Below are 18,065 nucleotides of genomic sequence, written 5' to 3' on the forward strand. Positions count from 1 at the left end.
ACTTCCGGAAGCAGACTGCGTGCATTTCAAATACTGGAAGTTGCGGGTTACAACTTCCGGTTCGCGCGCAAGGCATGCGAATAACTCAAACCCCGCCCTCCCTGCCTCTGTAAGCTTCGAGACAGGAAGAAAGGCAGAGTAAAGGCCCGGACCTTCTGAACACTGCCAGGAGGATCTTGCGTGTCAACATCTCCTCCCGGTTATGCTGGGACTGCCCGGGAAAACCGGCCTGAAAAAAACAGGACCCAGAGGGATAAACCCCAGACTTAGCAGGCGGCTCCTAGAGGAGACTTACACCGCAACAGGTAACCCCTGAAACTAAGTGCCTGCGGGGCTCCTGCAGCCAAATTCAGCTCTCCATAAAATGTCCTATCCATAGGACAGGAAACTGGTGGTATGGGGGAGGTATACCTTTTTAAGTGCTCTCCACGAAAGTTTCCTGTCCTGGAAGGAGGCGGTCTCTCAAGGGTGCTGTCATGGGCTTAAGGGAAAACCTGATGCTGAATTTGCATCAGGTTTTTTTGCAGCACCGAAAAGCTCTTGACGTACAGTACAGACCAAAAGTTTGGACACACCTTCTCATTCAAAGAGTTTTCTTTATTTTCATGACTATGAAAATTGTAGATTCACACTGAAGGCATCAAAACTATGAATTAACACATGTGGAATTATATACATAACAAAAAAGTGTGAAACAACTGAAAATATGTCATATTCTAGGTTCTTCAAAGTAGCCACCCTTTGCTTTGATTACTGCTTTGCACACTCTTGGCATTCTCTTGATGAGCTTCAAGAGGTAGTCACCTGAAATGGTTTTCACTTCACAGGTATGCCCTGTCAGGTTTAATAAGTGGGATTTCTTGCCTTATAAATTGGGTTGGGACCATCAGTTGCGTTGTGGAGAAGTCAGGTGGATACACAGCTGATAGTCCTACTGAATAGACTGTTAGAATTTGTATTATGGCAAGAAAAAAGCAGCTAAGTAAAGAAAAATGAGTGGCCGTCATTACTTTTAGAAATGAAGGTCAGTCAGTCCGAAAAATTGGGAAAACTTTGAAAGTGTCTCCAAGTGCAGTCACAAAAACCATCAAGCGCTACAAAGAAACTGGCTCACATGCGGACCGCCCCAGGAAAGGAAGATCAAGAGTCACCTCTGCCGCGGAGGATAAGTTCATACGAGTCACCAACCTCAGAAATGATTTTGCAACAATGGTGGTCTACAAAGAATAATTTTATTTTTTTTACAATTTACATTAAATTATTAAAACAGGTCAGCTTCCGGTCTGTAGCCGCTGCAAAGCGTCACCCATGCATCATATGTGATCTCTGGAGCCAGGCATTGGCTGCAGCGGTGACATGAACCACCTCAAACCAAATGCTGAAGAGGGGAGACAGGGGACCTACAAAGCTGGCAGGGCATTTTCACAGTTTGCAAATTCAAATAAGAAACCAAACTTGACTATATGAGGGTCACAGGACACAACTAAAAGTGGAGTAATCAGGAGACAGAGACCGGAAGCTTGTAACCATAGTAACAGCCCTTGACGACACAAGCTCTAGGTCAGGGATCAGCACCCTTCTGCTGTGAAACTACAACTCCCAGCATACAAACATGCTTGGCTGGCATTCTGCGAGTTGTAGTTTCTGAACAGCTGGAGTGCCGAAGGTTGCTGATCCCTGCTCTAGGTCCTGGGAATAAAACCCCTACTACTCCGTGTCACTTGTGTCATAAACCCTGTCCACGCCTCAGAACGCTGCTTCGCAAACACTAGGATCAGGTGACTACGGAAGCTTCAAAGGGTAAAAAGTGCTGGGTGATATCCAGCTTCGCGTTTCTGTGACGTAGACTGCGAGAAGGCAGCAGTGCGCTACACGATAGCCGAGGCGTTCTACGTGTTTATGCGGCGCGCGCACAGCAGCCAGGCCCCCTATTACCACGCGTCGGGAGCGCGCACGCCTCTGAAGCCCCGCCCACCACAGGCCTGTTCAGCTTGCTAGGGAGGAAGCGGCAGGAGCGGATCCTCCCACAACACGACGACAAGCGCCCGGGACATGGAGCGGCCCTGATTCCCCCTCAGACCACCGGGCTAGAGCTGCCTCCTCAGGGAGGACACTGACGTGCAGACATGAGTAACAACAACAACCGGCAGTCCAAGCGGGTCACCAACTCCGGCTCCATCCTGCTGACTGCCCAGGAGAATGACACCCTGTACGGCTACCTGGGCAAGAAGTGTGTGGTGAGTGGCCGGCGGCCTGTGTGTACAGGGGTGTAGGAGAGGGTCTTGGCCACTGACAGCTGGGCGTCCTGTGTACACCTGTATGGGGGAGGGGAGATGGGTATTTGTGGTATACCCCCAGGGGCCGGGCAGCTCGTCTCCAGTAGGTTCTGACTTCCGGCTTGTGGCCAGGTAGATCTGGTGTCACCACATGTCCAAGGGTCATGTTGACCCTCTTGTCACCGCGCTCTGCTCAGAGAAGTCCTACCCTTCTGTAATATTGGGACTCTATGAGCGAATCTGCTACCTTATCAGTCCCTCCTAAGGGATTCGGAAGGTGAGGGAGAAGGTGCTGCCCCTGTGCCCGCCCCGGACAATGCACAAAGCAGTGCTGATGGGCATCACACAGAGCAGGTGACAGGAGAGCCGCCGTGGGCATTATCGTTCCCCAGAGGCTTATAATCAATCACGTGACTGAAGAGGAACGTCAGGTAGAGCCACCAAATATTCCTGAATTTAGAAATAGTCCCAGTTTCACAAACCAAAATCTGGGCGATGTGTGACACCTCGGTAATGCTGTGACTCACTGGTACCAGTTACGTAATTGTCTCCCTGCTTGTATCATTAGGTATCAGCATTGCCATCTGCTGATGCCAGACATACCTGTGGGCACTGCCAACTATCGTACATGTGAGATGTCGCCAGAGCGTTCTTACATGCAGCCATGTTTGTCTTCTGCAGCTAATCCTATCGTTCCTTTCCAGGTCTCCTGCCGTCGATACGTGACCTCTGGTCTACTCTCCATTTTCTGTATTGTCAGCAGCCATTACAGGCCCGGAGTAACATTAGGTCCTGTTCACATCACGTTAAAGCGGTTTTCCGAGACTTTATACTGATGACCTGTTCTCAGGATAGGTCATCAGTATCTGATCGGTGGGCTGTGATACCCGGGACCCCCGCTTCAGCACCGTGGCCTTCTCCCTGCTCGCCAAGCACATTGTATAGTGGCTGTTGGAATTCACTTCAGTGGGGCTGTGCTTCTCCTAGGCCATGTGACAGATGAACGTGTCATCACTCTGACTAGGAAGCACAGGGAGGAGGCCACAGTGCCTTCTCAAACAGCTGATCGGTGGTGGTCCCGGGTGTCTGACCCCCACCGATCAGATACTGATGGACTATCCAGAGGATAGTCCATCCACATAAAAGTAATGGAAAACCCCTTTATACATGTTACAGGGGTTGTCTAAGATATTGATGGCGTTCCCAACAGGGTAGGCCATCAGTAGAAGATTGGTGGGGGTCTGATTCCTGGCACCCCCACTGATCAGCTGTCTGAAGAGGCCACATGGCTGTAGTCTCTTCCTAGGCCTGTGACCTTATGGTCATTTGTCACATGGTGTAGAGGCAGCTCATCCCCATTCAGGGAAATACCAAGCACAGCCGCTATCCAATGGTAAGTGGCGAGGAAGCCTCTAATCAGTGTCAGACCCCTGCCGATCTAATATTGATGGCCCAACCTGACGATAGGTCATCAATATTAAACCCCTTTGAGCTCCCATCCACGCAATGGCATTCTCTGCCAGACCAGTATACCGTAAGAGAAAGGTTAGGAATAGTGTATTAGACCACTGTATACAGTAAAAATACATTCTGTGCAGTATAGTTTTTCCTTGTGGACCCTGTGGATGACGTATGTCTGTACATTGCAGCCGTTAGACATACAGTCGGGTCCATAAATATTGGGACATCGACACAATTCTAACATTTTTGACTCTATACACCACCACAATGGATTTGAAATGAAACAAACAAGATGTGCTTTAACCGCAGACTGTCAGCTTTAATTTGAGGGTATTTACATCCAACATTTTCCATATGTGCCTCCCACTTGTTAAGAGACCAAAAGTAATGGGACAATTGGCTTCTCAGCTGTTCCATGGCCAGGTGTGTGTTATTCCCTCATTATCCCAATTACAATGAGCAGATAAAGGTCCAGAGTTCAGTTAAAGTGTGCGTTTTGCATTTGGAATCTTCTGCTGTCAACTCTCAAGATGAGATCCAAAGAGCTGTCACTATCAGTGAAGCAAGCCATCATTAGGCTGAAAAAACAAAACAAACCCATCAGAGAGATGGCAAAAACATTAGGTGTGGCCAAAACAACTGGAACATCCTTAAAAAGAAGGAATGTACCAGTGAGCTCAGCAACAACAAAAGACAGAGAAGACCACGGAAAACAACCGTGGAGGATGACCGAAGAATTCTTTCCCTGGTGAAGAAAACACCCTTCACAACCGTTGGCCAGATCAAGAACACTCTACAGGAGGTAGGTGTATGTGTGTGAAAGTCAACAATCAAGAGAAGACTTCACCAGAGTGAATACAGAGGGTTCGCCACAAGATGTAAACCATTGGTGAGCCTCAAAATCAGGAAGGCCAGATTAGAATTTGCCAAACGACATCTAAGAAAGACTTCACAGTTCTGGAACAACATCCTATGGACAGATGAGACCAAGATCAACTTGTACCAGAGTGATGGAAAAAGAGGAGTATGGAGAAGGAAAGGTACTGCTCATGATCCTAAGCATACCACCTCATCAGTGAAGCATGGTAGTAGAGTCATGGCGTGGGCATGTATGGCTGCCAATATAACTGGTTCTCTTGTATTTATTGATGATGTGACTGCTGACAAAAGCAGCAGGATGAATTCTGAAGTGTTCTGGCAATATTATCTGCTCATATTCTGCCAAATGCTTCAGAACTCATTGGATGGCACTTCACAATGTAGATGGACAAAGACCCAAAGCATACTGCAAAAGCAACCAAAGAGTTTCTTAAGGGAAAGAAGTGGAATGTTATGCAATGGCCAAGTCAATCGCCTGACCTGAATCCGATTGAGCATGCATTTCACTTGCTGAAGACAAAACTGAAGGGAAAATGCCCCAAGAACAAGCAGGAACTGAAGACAGTTGCAGTAGAGGCCTGGCAGAGCATCACCAGGGATGAAACCCAGCGTCTGGTGATGTCTAAGCGTTCTAGACTTCAGGCTGTAATTGACTGCAAAGGATTTGCAACCAAGTATTAAAAAGTGAAAGTTTGATTTATGATTATTATTCTGTTCCATTACTTTTGGTCCCTTAACAAGTTGGAGGCACATATGCAAACTGTTGTAATTCCTACACCGTTCACCTGATTTGGATGCAAATACCCTCAAAATAAAGCTGACAGTCTGCAGGTAAAGCACATCGTGTTAGTTTCATTTCAAATCCATTGTGGTGGTGTATAGAGCCAACAATGTCAGAATTGTGTTGATGTCCAAATATTTATGGACCTGACTGTCAGGAGCTTCTCCCAGCGTTTCTCAGGTGCATGTCAATGGGGCTTATCTGCTCTTTTTACAGGAGGTGGTATGGCATGTAATAATTGCCAACCCCTCTGTAATGCCACTTTTAGGTCTTATTCACACACCAGTGACTCACAGATATACTGAATTTGATGGGTATATTTACCCCCATTTTACACAAACTGTTGGAAGGAATTGATCTCGAAACATGGACATTGTCATGGATTAAAAAAGCACAACTGTTTTTCACAGAGGGAAAACTGACGCGGGCATGTGAATACGGCCTAGGTTTGTGTGCATTGGGCATGTATTAAAGGGGTTTTCTGTGTTGTTGTTTTTTTTTTTTTTTTTTCCTTCCTGATGATCTGTCCTCTGGATAGGTCACCAGTATCTGATCGGTGGTGGTCTGACAGGATCCCCACTGATCAGCTGTTTGAGAAGGCACTAGCCTTCCTGTGAGCGCTCTGGGTTTCTCACAGCTTACCAAGCAAAGCACCGTACATTGTATAGTGGCCGTGCTTGGTATCGCACTCAGCCCTATTCAAGTGAATGCTATACCAAGCACAGCTGCTATACAATGTACGGCGCTGTGAGAAGACTAGAGTGCTCACAGGAACGCTAGTGCCTTCTCAAACAGCTCATCAGTGGGGATCCTGGGTGTCTCAACCAGTGACTTCAACAAAACTTCATTTACTTCAAATTGACGGAGTGGTATTTGTTAGAGGACCTCAAAGATAGACTGGGAATATTGAAAGTGACATAGGTGTTACCAGATACATATGTAATTATGTGAAGCCAGGTATGGTGCTTAAGCTGATGCTGGGAAGGGGGGGGGGGAATTGTTTTATTATGTTACTTTGTTTTAACTTTCCAATGATGTAACGTGCTGAGCATATATTTTCTATGTCAGTCATATTCATGTATGAAGTAATATGATGTCAATTTGTTACTTTTTGGATTGTGGGAGAAAATAAAAAAATTATATAAAAAAAAAAAAAACTTGATTTACACATCCCTTGCTACCTGGAGAGAAATCTTGTGGGGATCACAGCTCTCTAGGAGATATTCCCAAAAAATGACCTGCATTAGCCAATAGAAGCCTGCAAGTCTTTCTCTTCATATCCCAACTGCCATACACACGGTCACATGTCCCTCATCAGCCATCAGAAGCTCGCAGGCCCTTAGTCTCCACATACACACAGTTTTACTCCAGGTTTCCATAACAACCCAACCGTTTTTCTTCACTGCTGTAGGTCAGCTTTAGGCCCCTTTCACACAGGCGAGTTTTCCGTGCGGGTGCGATCCGTGCAGCGAACGTATGGCACCCGCACTAAATCCTGACCCATTCATTTCTATGGGGCTGTGCACATGAGCGATGTTTTTAACGCATCACTTGTGTGTTCAGTTGAAATCGCAGCATGCTCTATATTGTCCGATTTTTGACGTGACGCAGGTCCCATAGAAGTGAATGGGGTGTGTGAAAATCAAATGGCATCCGCAAGCAAGTACGGATGCCGTGTGATTTGCACGCACGGTTGCTAGGAGACGATCGGGATTGAGACCCGATCATTATTATTTTCCCTTATAACATGGTTATAAGGGAAAAAAATAGCATTCTGAATACAGAATGCATAGTAAACCAGCGCTAGAGGGGTTACATTTTTAAAAAAAATAATTTAACTCACCTTAGTCCACTTGATCGCGAAGCTGGCATCTCCTTCTGTATCCTCTGCGCTGAACAGGACCTGGGGTGAGCTGCTCCATTAAATACAGGTTAAGGACCTTCCATGACGTCACTCCGGTCATCACATGGTCTTTTACCATGGTGAATCACCATGGTAAAAGATCATGTGACGTACCATGTGATGACCGGAGTGACGTCATCGAAGGTCCTTAACCTGTATTTAATGGAGCAGCTCACCCCAGGTCCTGTTCAGCAGAGGATACAGAAGGAGATGCCAGCTTCGCGATCAAGTGGACTAAGGTGAGTTAAATTATTTTTAATTTTATTTTTTAACCCCTCTAGCGCTGGTTTACTATGCATTCTGTATTCAGAATGCTATTATTTTCCCTTATAACCATGTTATAAGGGAAAATAATACAATCTTCAGAACATCAATCCCAAGCCCGAACTTCTATGAAGAAGTTCGTGTTTGGGTACCAAACATGCGCGATTTTTCTCACGCGAGTGCAACGCATGACAATGTTTTGCACTCGCGCGGGAAAATCGCGCATTTTCCCGCAACGCACCCGGCTCTTATCCGGGCAAAAAAACTGACGCCCGTGTGAAAGAGGCATTAGGCTAGGGCTACACGACGACAGTGTGGAGGTCACTGTTAAGGGGGCAGGGTGCTGTGGATATCTTTTAACGACACACAGAAACATTAAATAGATGAAATGCACCCGTGCGAAGCCGGGTCCTTCTGGTAGTTCCTTTGTCTGTGTGCCAGAACTGAAATCGTCTACAGCCAGGAGATTTCTGGTGTAATGTGCACCAGGGCTATGGCTGCGGAGGTTCCAGCTTCTGCCTGCTTCCTCCGAGGGGGTTGGAAAATGCTAAAAAAAACACAAAAAAGATGAAAATAGCATTTGCAACGAAATTATGACTTTTCTTTGTCAAAAAAATGGAAAAGAGTTAGAGTAAATGATGCTGGATGTGTTTGTCTGGTTTTTCAATGTACTTAGAAGATATCGGTAGGGTGGTCAGCGCGGCACCCAAATTACCAAAAACGGTTTAGCGCTGTAGGCATGAATTATACAGGGCAATTTACCAATCCATATTAAGTTCTATGTGAGAAAAAACACACATCAAAAACTTTTTGATACGTGGATGGGATTTTTATGTGCTCCTCTACACTAACATTGCCCATCTGACAGCTGGTGGGAAAGTGCAGCATAACCGCAGTGTGAACGCGTTCCTGTGTGGGCCATTCTGCGTTACTGTAACCTGTGTGTAAGGCCTTGTTCACATTTCCGTGTCTGTTTCAGACATAGGGAAGCATTGGTTTCTCCTTGTTGAGCGTTTTACAGCGCGTAGGAACGCGCTGTAAAACGCTCAGGTGTGAACTTAGGGTTATGGTGTATGGGACAAGACCTCAGAAGATTCCAACAAACCATAAAAATAGAAGAAAAAATCAAATCGCCCTGTTTCCTAATTTTACGTATAAAAATAAACAATAAAAAACTGTATTGCCGTGCCTGAAAATGTCAATGCCATTTTTTGTCACTGTGGGACTGCCCCCCCCCCCCCCAAAAAAAAAAATATTAATAATGGTGATCAAAAACATATGTACCACAAAAATGGTGCTAATACAAATTTGTTCTTTACACATAAAACAAGTCCTTATACAGCTCTGTGGACAGAACTGTAAAGTTATGGCTGTCAGAAAATGGCGATGCAAAAAAATATTTATTTTTGTTAAAGTAGTAAAATAAAAACTAATAAATCTGGTATCGCTGTAATCGTATTGACCTGCAAAATAAGGATATCATGTCATTCTTAGCGCACACTGAGCGTCATAATGTCAAAACCCCAAAACCTTGGCGGGAATGTGGATTTTATTTCCATTTTCACCCCACAAAGAATTTTTCTTTGTCTTCCAATACAAGCCATAGTAAATTAAACGATGCCGTTAAAAAATGCATCTTGACGTGCAAAAAAATAAGCCCTTATAGCTATCTGAACGGAAAATTAAAAGTGATTGCTTTTGGAATGAGGAAGGTAAAAATAAAAATGCAAAAAAATTGAAAATGGGCTGTGTCTTGAAGGGGTTAAATACCACTAAGGGCCAGCTGATATATATCTCCTTGTGAGTCCTGCTAACTAAACTTCAGCTTTATCCCTTCAGTACAGTCCCTTTAACCATGTGGACACCAACACACATTTTTAGCATTTTTACATATTTAACATGATTGTGCTGAAGGGCTTGTTCATACTACTAGATAGAAACCAGTTTAGCCACATACCTTGCCCTCATGACCAATCACAGGTCTGCTTGGGACCAGACAACTGCCTGCTCTTGCGGGAACTGGACGAGCAAAGAACGAGACTGTGGGACACACATTTGGAGCATTGGGGTTTTCGGCATCTAGGCCAGGCCAGAAAACAAATGTAAAAAATTTGAGGTTGTCCTAGAGTTTCTGAAAAGGACATTTTGTGTTGGAAAAAAAAACTCCAGCTGTCATTCACCTGTTAAATGCCCGCCTCTCCAGCATCAGTGCTCTATAGGTCCCCGCTGGGCAGTATTTGGAACGGTTCAGCTCTTGAATAACCTTCCTTAAATGAATGCATTATGGGCAGGGTTGCCCAACCTGCGGCCCTCCAGCTGTTCTAAAACTACAACTCCAAGCATGCCCCAATAGCTGTAGGCTGTCCAAGCATGCTGGGAGTTGTAGTTTTGCAATAGCTGGAGGGCCGCAGGTTGGGCGTCCCTGATTTAGGGTATTATTTAAAATGTTGCAGCATTTGTAAGACAGTACATAGCAGCTGCAGACTGCCGCTCACTGAGATCCATCAGAGAGGTCTCTAACCCAACCAAAGCTGATCTTAGGCTGCATTCACACAACAGTGGAAAAAAAGCCATTTTTACCATTTTTTTTAAAATCCATTTTCCCGTCCATCTGTCCGTTTTCATGGCCGTCAAATACAGATGAATATTGATACCAATGTGATATTATTGATGACCTATCCTGAGGAAGCCCGGAGAACCCCTTTAAAGAGGACCTTTCATCTGTTTAACCCTAGTCTAATTGGGGTCTTGCCTTATAGGACGGGCCCCACTTATGTCATCACGCTTTTTTTTTTTTTTTCCCCCTCCCTCAAAGGACCCCTGTTGTTCCCCGTTGATTTTGGCGCCTTATATTCTAATTAGTCGACTTGGTTAGACTGGGCGGTTCTCTTCTCTCTGGCTGTAAGCGCATCCAATCAGAGCGCACCGCTCATAGCCAGGGAGGAGGAGCTAATTAAGCATTTTTTTTCATTGCTTCACCTCCTCCAAAAAAGTAATAAATGATCAAAAATTTGAACATATCTCACAATAGTATCAATAAAAACTACAGATTTCCCTGCAAAAAGAGTCCTCGCCAGCTGTGTAAACGTAGGGGGGCAGAATATGGCATTGCAGAGCAGTTTTCTTGTTTCCAAAATGTTAAAATACAAAGAAAACTATACTAATGTGATAGCACTATAGTCGTGCTGACCCGCAGAATGAAGGGAACAGTTTTACTGCATAGAGAAATGAAATCCATAAAACTATGGCTGAATTGCACCCCATTTCAAAAATGTTCCCAGCTTCCCCCTACATTGGAGGAAACCAGCCTCCTACCGCAATGTGAGTGGGAAAGTAAGGCGGGGAATGAAATGGAAAATCCCTGGCTCTTGAAAGGTTTAATAGCTGCGCAGTTTTGTGTATTAATACGCATGACGTTTTTTTTTTTCTAGAGTAAGATTGCCCGTACTGGCGTTATTGCGACCTCGGATTCTAAGAATAAATGACTTTTGTACTATAACCGCGCGGGATTAGCCAGCCCTTTCCGAGTGTGTCGTCTGCCTGGTCCTGTGCTTGTATTTCTGAGCATCTCTGCAAGATCTGCAAAGGGATCTTTATATAACTAAACGGCTGGCTTCATAGAGTCTGAAGGAATGTACTCCCTAGTCAGCATTTGCAACAGGAAATATTGGTCTGTTTCTTCCTTGGGGAGAGGAGATTGGAATTTAGATCCCTTTGCAGCGTTTAGAGTTAATACATGTAAGGCTACTTTCACATTGGCTTTTTTGCGGATCCGTCACGGATCTGCAAAAACGCTTCCGTCACAATTATACAACCGCATACGTATGTATGCAAACAGATCCGGTTGTGTTATGTTTTCTATAGCCATGACGGATCAGTCCTGAACACTATTGAAAGTCAATGGGGGACAGATCTGTTTTATATTGTGTCAGAAAAAAACGCATCTGTCCCCATTGACTTATATTGTGTGTCAGGACGGATCCGTCTTGCTCCGCAACACATGGCGGACAGAAAAAAAACGCTGCTTGCGGCGATGGGGACGCAACCAAATGGAACGGAATGCTTTTTTGTGCACTCCGTTTCGTTCAGTTACATTTTGTCCTCACTGACAATGAATGGGGACGAAACGGAAGAGTTCTTCCGCTATTGAGATCCTATGACGGATCTAAATAGCAGGATTGAAAACGCAGATGTGAAAGTAGCCTATGTGTGCCGACCCATTCACTTCATTCACTCCGTGGTCTGTCCGCATCCGTTGTATCGTTCCGTGGCCCTGAAAAAATTAAGGCATGTCCTATTCTTGTCCGTTTTGTGGACAAAACCTTGCGCTGCTCCTGGTCGCCGCACTGCTGCAGCTGCTGCTCCCCGTTCGCAGATGAAGACATTTGGTGCTGGGGTGGGGGTCTAGCCAATGGCAGGCGGTGACGGGGATGAGCCTCCCTAGCATCCCGGGTGATGCTAAGGAGGCTCGTCCCTGTCACCGCCTGCAATTAGCTGAGCATGTGTGGGGGTGCAGGGTGTCGAACCCCCTCCAAGTAGATATTCGTAGTATACCCCGAGGGCACAGACCATTGTTGGACAATACGTTTCCGGCAGTGAATTTCTACTCTCTCCCCATTTAAAACACACATTCAGCAGAACGAAGTGTGTATGGGGGAGTCTTCTTGATTAGGCGACGGCTATTGAGGAAAAAGGCCCCATTCTCATGACCATGGGACCGCCATGCCCATGTTGTGAACACAGGCCATGTGGACCCACTGACTTCAATGGATCCGCGTTCCACAAGATTCGGCAATAGAGCATGTGCTATCGTTTGCAACGTGGTGGCACGGTCGCGGAAACCCGCAGAAGCCCTTCCGTGTCCATGCCACAAAGGATAGCACATCGTTAATTGCATTTTGCAGATCCATTGAAGTGAGTGGCTGTACGATGCAGTGTTCACACGGGCAGTTTGCAGTCTGCAACACAGGCACGGCGGTCTCACGATTGTGTGAATGGGGCCTAAATAGAAGGGTACCCTTTAGAACAGAGTGTCTCATGGTCTTGGAACTGCTGGTGTCTTTTTAGTACATAGATGCCCTTGAATTTGTGTGCAGTGCATGGTTTCGTTGGAGCGAATAAAAGTTGTGTACGGACTGGGAAGTCCCCTGCGACATTGTTTCATAGGGACGCATGGAGATTTAGGTTGCTGTAGTTCTGCAGGTTTCCTGATACTTTGCAGCAGGTGTATGACAAGCACTTTGTGGCTAGATGAACTGAAAACGGTGCAGCCCCTGTGTGTAGGTGTATTAAAGAACAGTGCGTCACTTCTTTTCTGCCCTAGCTTGAATTGTTCAGAACTTTTCTTTTCGGCATTTGCTTGTAATGCGCTGGTGTGGACATTGTAAAGGTTAGAATGAATGGACTGTTTATGTAAGGCACCCTTCCAACTAGACAAAACACCGCCTGGTATGTTCACTGTGGGCTGCGTGTAATGTGGTGCTAGAAGTGGGGGGAGCTTCCTACACCGTTACTGCTTCCTCTGCTGGCACTTTACATGCCCGTTAACTCCTAATTTCTGATAAGTGTCTGTCAACATACAGTTACATGCATGGTGGCTGCAACCATTGTGTATTTAAAGGGAATTTATAGTAGTTTCATTACATTTAAAATGGTTCTGCAGCTAATATGTATTGATGTCCTATCCTCAGGATAGACCATCAGTATCTGATCAGTGGGGGTCTGACCCCAGCATCCCCGCCAATTAGCTGTATGAAGAGGAGGTGGCGCTAGTACGAGTGCTACTTCCTCTTCAAGATTACACTGCACATCGTCTCACCAGCGCATCGTACAAGCGCTTGTTCCATTCACAAGCACTTGTAGTTACACTGCATCGGCAAGAAGATGTGCAGTGTAATCTTGAAGAGGAAGCATTGTTCATATGAGCATCGGCTTCTCTTCAAACAGCTGATTGGCATAGGGGAAGGTCTGACTTCCAACACCTATAAGATATCGATGACCTGTCCTGAAGATAGGTCATCAATATGTACTGGCTGCACAAACTCTTTTAATTATGTACATGAGTGATAAGTGTGTTCTTCGAATAATTAAAATAATGTATTTCTATGTGGAGTCACATAAAAATAAACGAAAAAATGGTATTAAAAACTTGAAGAAACTGTCACCACTAAATGTAATGCAGTCTGCTGGCAGCTTGTTAACCCCTTAAGGACCGGGCTCATTTTCACCTTAAGGACCAGGCCATTTTTTGCAAATCTGACCAGTGTCACTTTAAGTGCTGATAACTTTAAAACACTTTGACTTATCCAGGCCATTCTGAGATTGTTTTTTCGTCACATATTGTACTTCATGACACTGGTAAAATAAAGTCGAAAAAATTAATTTTTTTGCATAATAAAATACCTAATTTACCAAAAATTTGGAAAAATTAGCAAATTTCAAAGTTTCAGTTTCTCTACTTCTGTAATACATAGTAATACCCCCAAAAATTGTGATGACTTAACATTCCCCATATGTCTACTTCATGTTTGAATTATTTTGGGAATGATATTTTATTTTTTGGGGATGTTACAAGGCTTAGAAGTTTAGAAGCAAATCTTGAAATTTTTCAGAAATTTACAAAAACCCAATTTTTAGGGACCACTACAGCTCTGAAGTCACTTTGCGAGGCTCACATAATAGAAACCGCCCAAAAATGACCCCATATAAACTACACCCCTCAAGGTATTCAAAACTGATTTTACAAACTCCGTTAACCCTTTAGGTGTTGCACAAGAGTTATTGGCAAATGGGGATGAAATTTGAGAATTTCATTTATTTGCCTAATTTTCCATTTTAACCCATTTTTTCCACTAACAAAGCAAGGGTTAACAGCCAAACAAGACTGTATCTTTATTGCCCTGACTCTGCGGTTTACAGAAACACCCCAAATGTGGCCGTAAACTACTGTACGGCCACACAGCGGGGCGTAGAGTGAAAGGTGCGCCGTATGGTTTTTGGAAGCCAGATTTTGCTGTACAGTTTTTGACACCATGTCCCATTTGAAGCCCCCCTGATGCACCCCTAGAGTAGAAACTCCAAAAAAGTGACCCCATCTAAGAAACTACACCCCTCAAGGTATTTAAAACTGATTTTACAAACTTTGTCAACCCTTTAGGTGTTGCACAAGTATTAATGGAAAATAGAGATACAATTTCAAAATTTCACTTTTTTGGCAGATTTTCCATTTTAATATTTTTTTTCCAGTTACAAAGCAAGGGTTAACAGCCAAACAAAACTCATTATTTATGGCCCTGATTCTGTAGTTTACAGAAACACCCCATATGTGGTCGTAAACTGCTGTACGGGCACACGGCAGGGCGCAGAAGGAAAGAAATGCCATACGGTTTTTGGAAGGCAGATTTTGCTGGACAGTTTTTTTGACACCATGTCCCATTTGAAGCCCCCCTGATGCACCCCTAGAGTAGAAACTCCAAAAAAGTGACCCCATTTTAGAAAGTACGGAATAGGGTGGCAGTATTGTTGGTACTAGTTTAGGGTACATATGATTTTTGGTTGCTCTATATTACACTTTTTGTGCGGCAAGGTAACAAGAAAAAGCTTTTTTGGCACGTTTTTTTTTTTTTTTTTTGTTATTTACAACATTCATCTGACCGGTTAGATCATGTGGTAATTTTATAGAGCAGGTTGTCACGGACGCGGCGATACCTAATATGTATACAATTTTTTTTATTTATGTAAGTTTTATACAATAACTTCATTTTTAAAACCAAAAAATTGTTTAGTGTCTCCATAGTCTAAGAGCCATAGTTTTTACAGTTTTTGGGCTATTATCTTGAGTAGGGTCTAATGTTTTGCGGGATGAGATGACGGTTTGATTGGCACTATTTTGGGGTGCATATGACTTTTTGATCGCTTGCTATTACACTTTTTGTGACGTAAGATGGCAAAAAATTGCTTTTTTTACACTTATTTTTTTCTTTTTTTTTACGGTGGTCACCTGAGGGGTTAGGTCATGTGATAATTTTATAGAGCCGGTCGATACGGACGCGGCGATACCCAATATGTATACTTTATTTTTATTTATAAAAGTTTTACACAATTATTTTATTTTTGAAACAAAAATAATCATGTTTTAGTGTTTCCATAGTCTAAGAGCCATAGTTTTTACAGTTTTTGGGCGATTATCTTGAGTAGGGTCTCATTTTTTGCGGGATGAGATGACGGTTTTATTGGTACTATTTTGGCGTACATGCGACTTTTTTGATCACTTTTATTACCTTTTTTGGGAAGTAAGGTGGGCAAAATTTAAATTTTCTCATAGTTTTTATGGCGTTCACCGTGCGGGGAAAGTAACATGACCGTTTTATAGATCAGGTCGTTACGGACGCGGCGATACCTAATATGTGTAGTGTATTTTTTTTATTATTATTTTTTTTTCAGTGATAAATGTTTTTTTATTTTATCTTAACTTTTTTCACTTTTTTTTAAAAAAAATTGGACCCAGACCCACTTGGTTCTTGAAGATCCAGTGGGTCTGATGTCTGTAAAATACAGTACAGAACCTATATAGGTTTCTGTACTGTATTTTACTTACACTGAACAGATCTATGATTTCAGCACAGATCTGTTCAGCACCATGGACAGCAGGACGCCTGAGCAGGCGTCCTGTTGCCATGGGAACCTTCCCCGTCTGCCACAACTTCGCAGACGGGGAAGGGTGAGGACGGGGCTTCGGGGGGCTCTCTCCCTCTCCCATCGGGGGGCTGCAAAGGCACAGCAGCCCCCCGATCGGAGAGGGAGGGAGCTCCTTGCGCTGTTAACCTTTTCCATACAGCGGTCCGTACGGACCGCTGTATGGAAAGGGTTAAACGGCTGACATCGCATCAACGATGTCAGCCGTTTATACCAGGGTGCCAGCAATATGCTGGCACCCTGGTATAACCCACTAGACGCCAACGATTATGCAATGGGAGGCGGGCGGGGGATCGTGATCCCGCCTCCCGCAACGCCCCCACTGCCTGCGACACCCCCCCTGCACCACCCGCCGCCATCAAATCGTGCAGGGGGGGTGCGCAATATTGATTTTAGGCACTCTGAAGTTTCTGATCCCCGCGGTCAGGGACCGCGGGGATCAGAAACTGCAAAAAGCGCAGCAAACCGCAGGTCTGAATTGACCTGCGGTTTGCTGCGATCGCCGACACGGGGGGGTCAAATGACCCCCCCCCCTGCGTTGTTACGGGATGCCGGCTGAATGATTTCAGCCGGCGTCCCGTTCCGATTAACCCCCGTGGCGCCGGAATCCCGATTTTAAGTCAGGACGTACCGGTACGTCCTCGGTCCTTAAGGACTCGGGAAATAGGGCGTACTGGTACGTCCTCGGTCCTTAAGGGGTTAAAGAGCAGAACGAGCTGAGCAGATTGTTACATAGTTTTGTGGACAAAGATTCAGCAAACCTTGCAATGTATGCATCTAAATCTCAGTTTGTACTGTACTTAAGGCGTACCGAAGTTTTCAAAATGTTCGCATAATGGCTCTGCCGAATGGAAGCTCAAACATAACTGTGAAGGAACAGTTATGTTTGGGCTTCCCTAATGTCTTGTTCAGCCATATTATTCCCTGTTTCAGCTGCACAGATAGATGCATTTCACTCAGAAGCAGTTGGTGTCTCCCTTCTGCCAACCCTGTACTGCTGCGTTCTTTCCCTTACTTCCCAATATGTTTGGTTTCAGCTCCTGAGGTCACAGAGGAGGGATAAATTGCACTTGCAAACATGACGCTCCTGTGATTTTCAGAAGCAGTTCTTTTATCAGGCTCAGGTTCTCATCTCACTTCCTGTGAGCTGTTTTGAGTGTGAGGTCCTAATAACCCTAAGGCCCCTTTCACACGGGCAAGTATTCCGCGCGGATGCGATGCGTGAGTTGAACGCATTGCATCCGCACTGAATACCGACCCATTCATTTCTATGGGGCTGTTCACATGAGCGGTGATTTTTACGCATCACTTATGCGTTGCGTGAAAATCGCAGCATGTTCTATATTCTGCGTTTTTCATGTAACGCAGGCCCCATAGAAATGAATGGGGTTGCGTGAAAATCGCAAGCATCCGCAAGCAAGTGCGGATGCGGTGCGATTTTTCACGCACGGTTGCTAGGAGACAATCGGGATGGAGACCCGATCATTATTATTTTCCCTTATAACATGGTTATAAGGGAAAATAATAGCATTCTGAATACAGAATGCATAGTAAAACAGCGCTGGAGGGGTTAAAAATAATAATAAATAATTTAACTCACCTTATTCCACTTGATCGCGAAGCCCGGCATCTCCTTCTATCTCCTTTTGTTGAATAGGACCTGTGGTGAGCATTAAATAGAGGTTAAGGACCTTAGATGACGTCACTCCGGTCATCACATGGTACGTCACATGATCTTTTACCATGGTGAATCACCAAGTTTTATTGAAGAAAAACAAGAAAGTAAAAACACAACATGCATATTAAA

The 18,065-nt window shown here is 44.6% G+C and overlaps 1 protein-coding gene across 2 annotated transcripts in view; it reads left to right on the forward strand.

Moving 5' to 3' along the window:
* The first annotated feature begins 1,957 nt into the window (after positions 1-1,957).
* WASL (WASP like actin nucleation promoting factor) overlaps positions 1,958-18,065 on the forward strand; it is a 47,595-nt gene continuing 31,487 nt past the window's right edge. Inside the window, exon 1 of one of the 2 annotated variants that reach the window (XM_044280268.1) lies at positions 1,958-2,237. In XM_044280268.1, the coding sequence (XP_044136203.1) occupies positions 2,127-2,237 (111 nt within the window). In that variant the 5' untranslated portion in view covers positions 1,958-2,126. The remainder of the gene's footprint in view (positions 2,238-18,065) is intronic. The other variant, XM_044280269.1, reaches the window with a different exon arrangement.

The sequence above is a fragment of the Bufo gargarizans genome, chromosome 2, assembly GCF_014858855.1.
Source record: "Bufo gargarizans isolate SCDJY-AF-19 chromosome 2, ASM1485885v1, whole genome shotgun sequence".
Taxonomy (NCBI): Eukaryota; Metazoa; Chordata; class Amphibia; order Anura; family Bufonidae; genus Bufo; species Bufo gargarizans.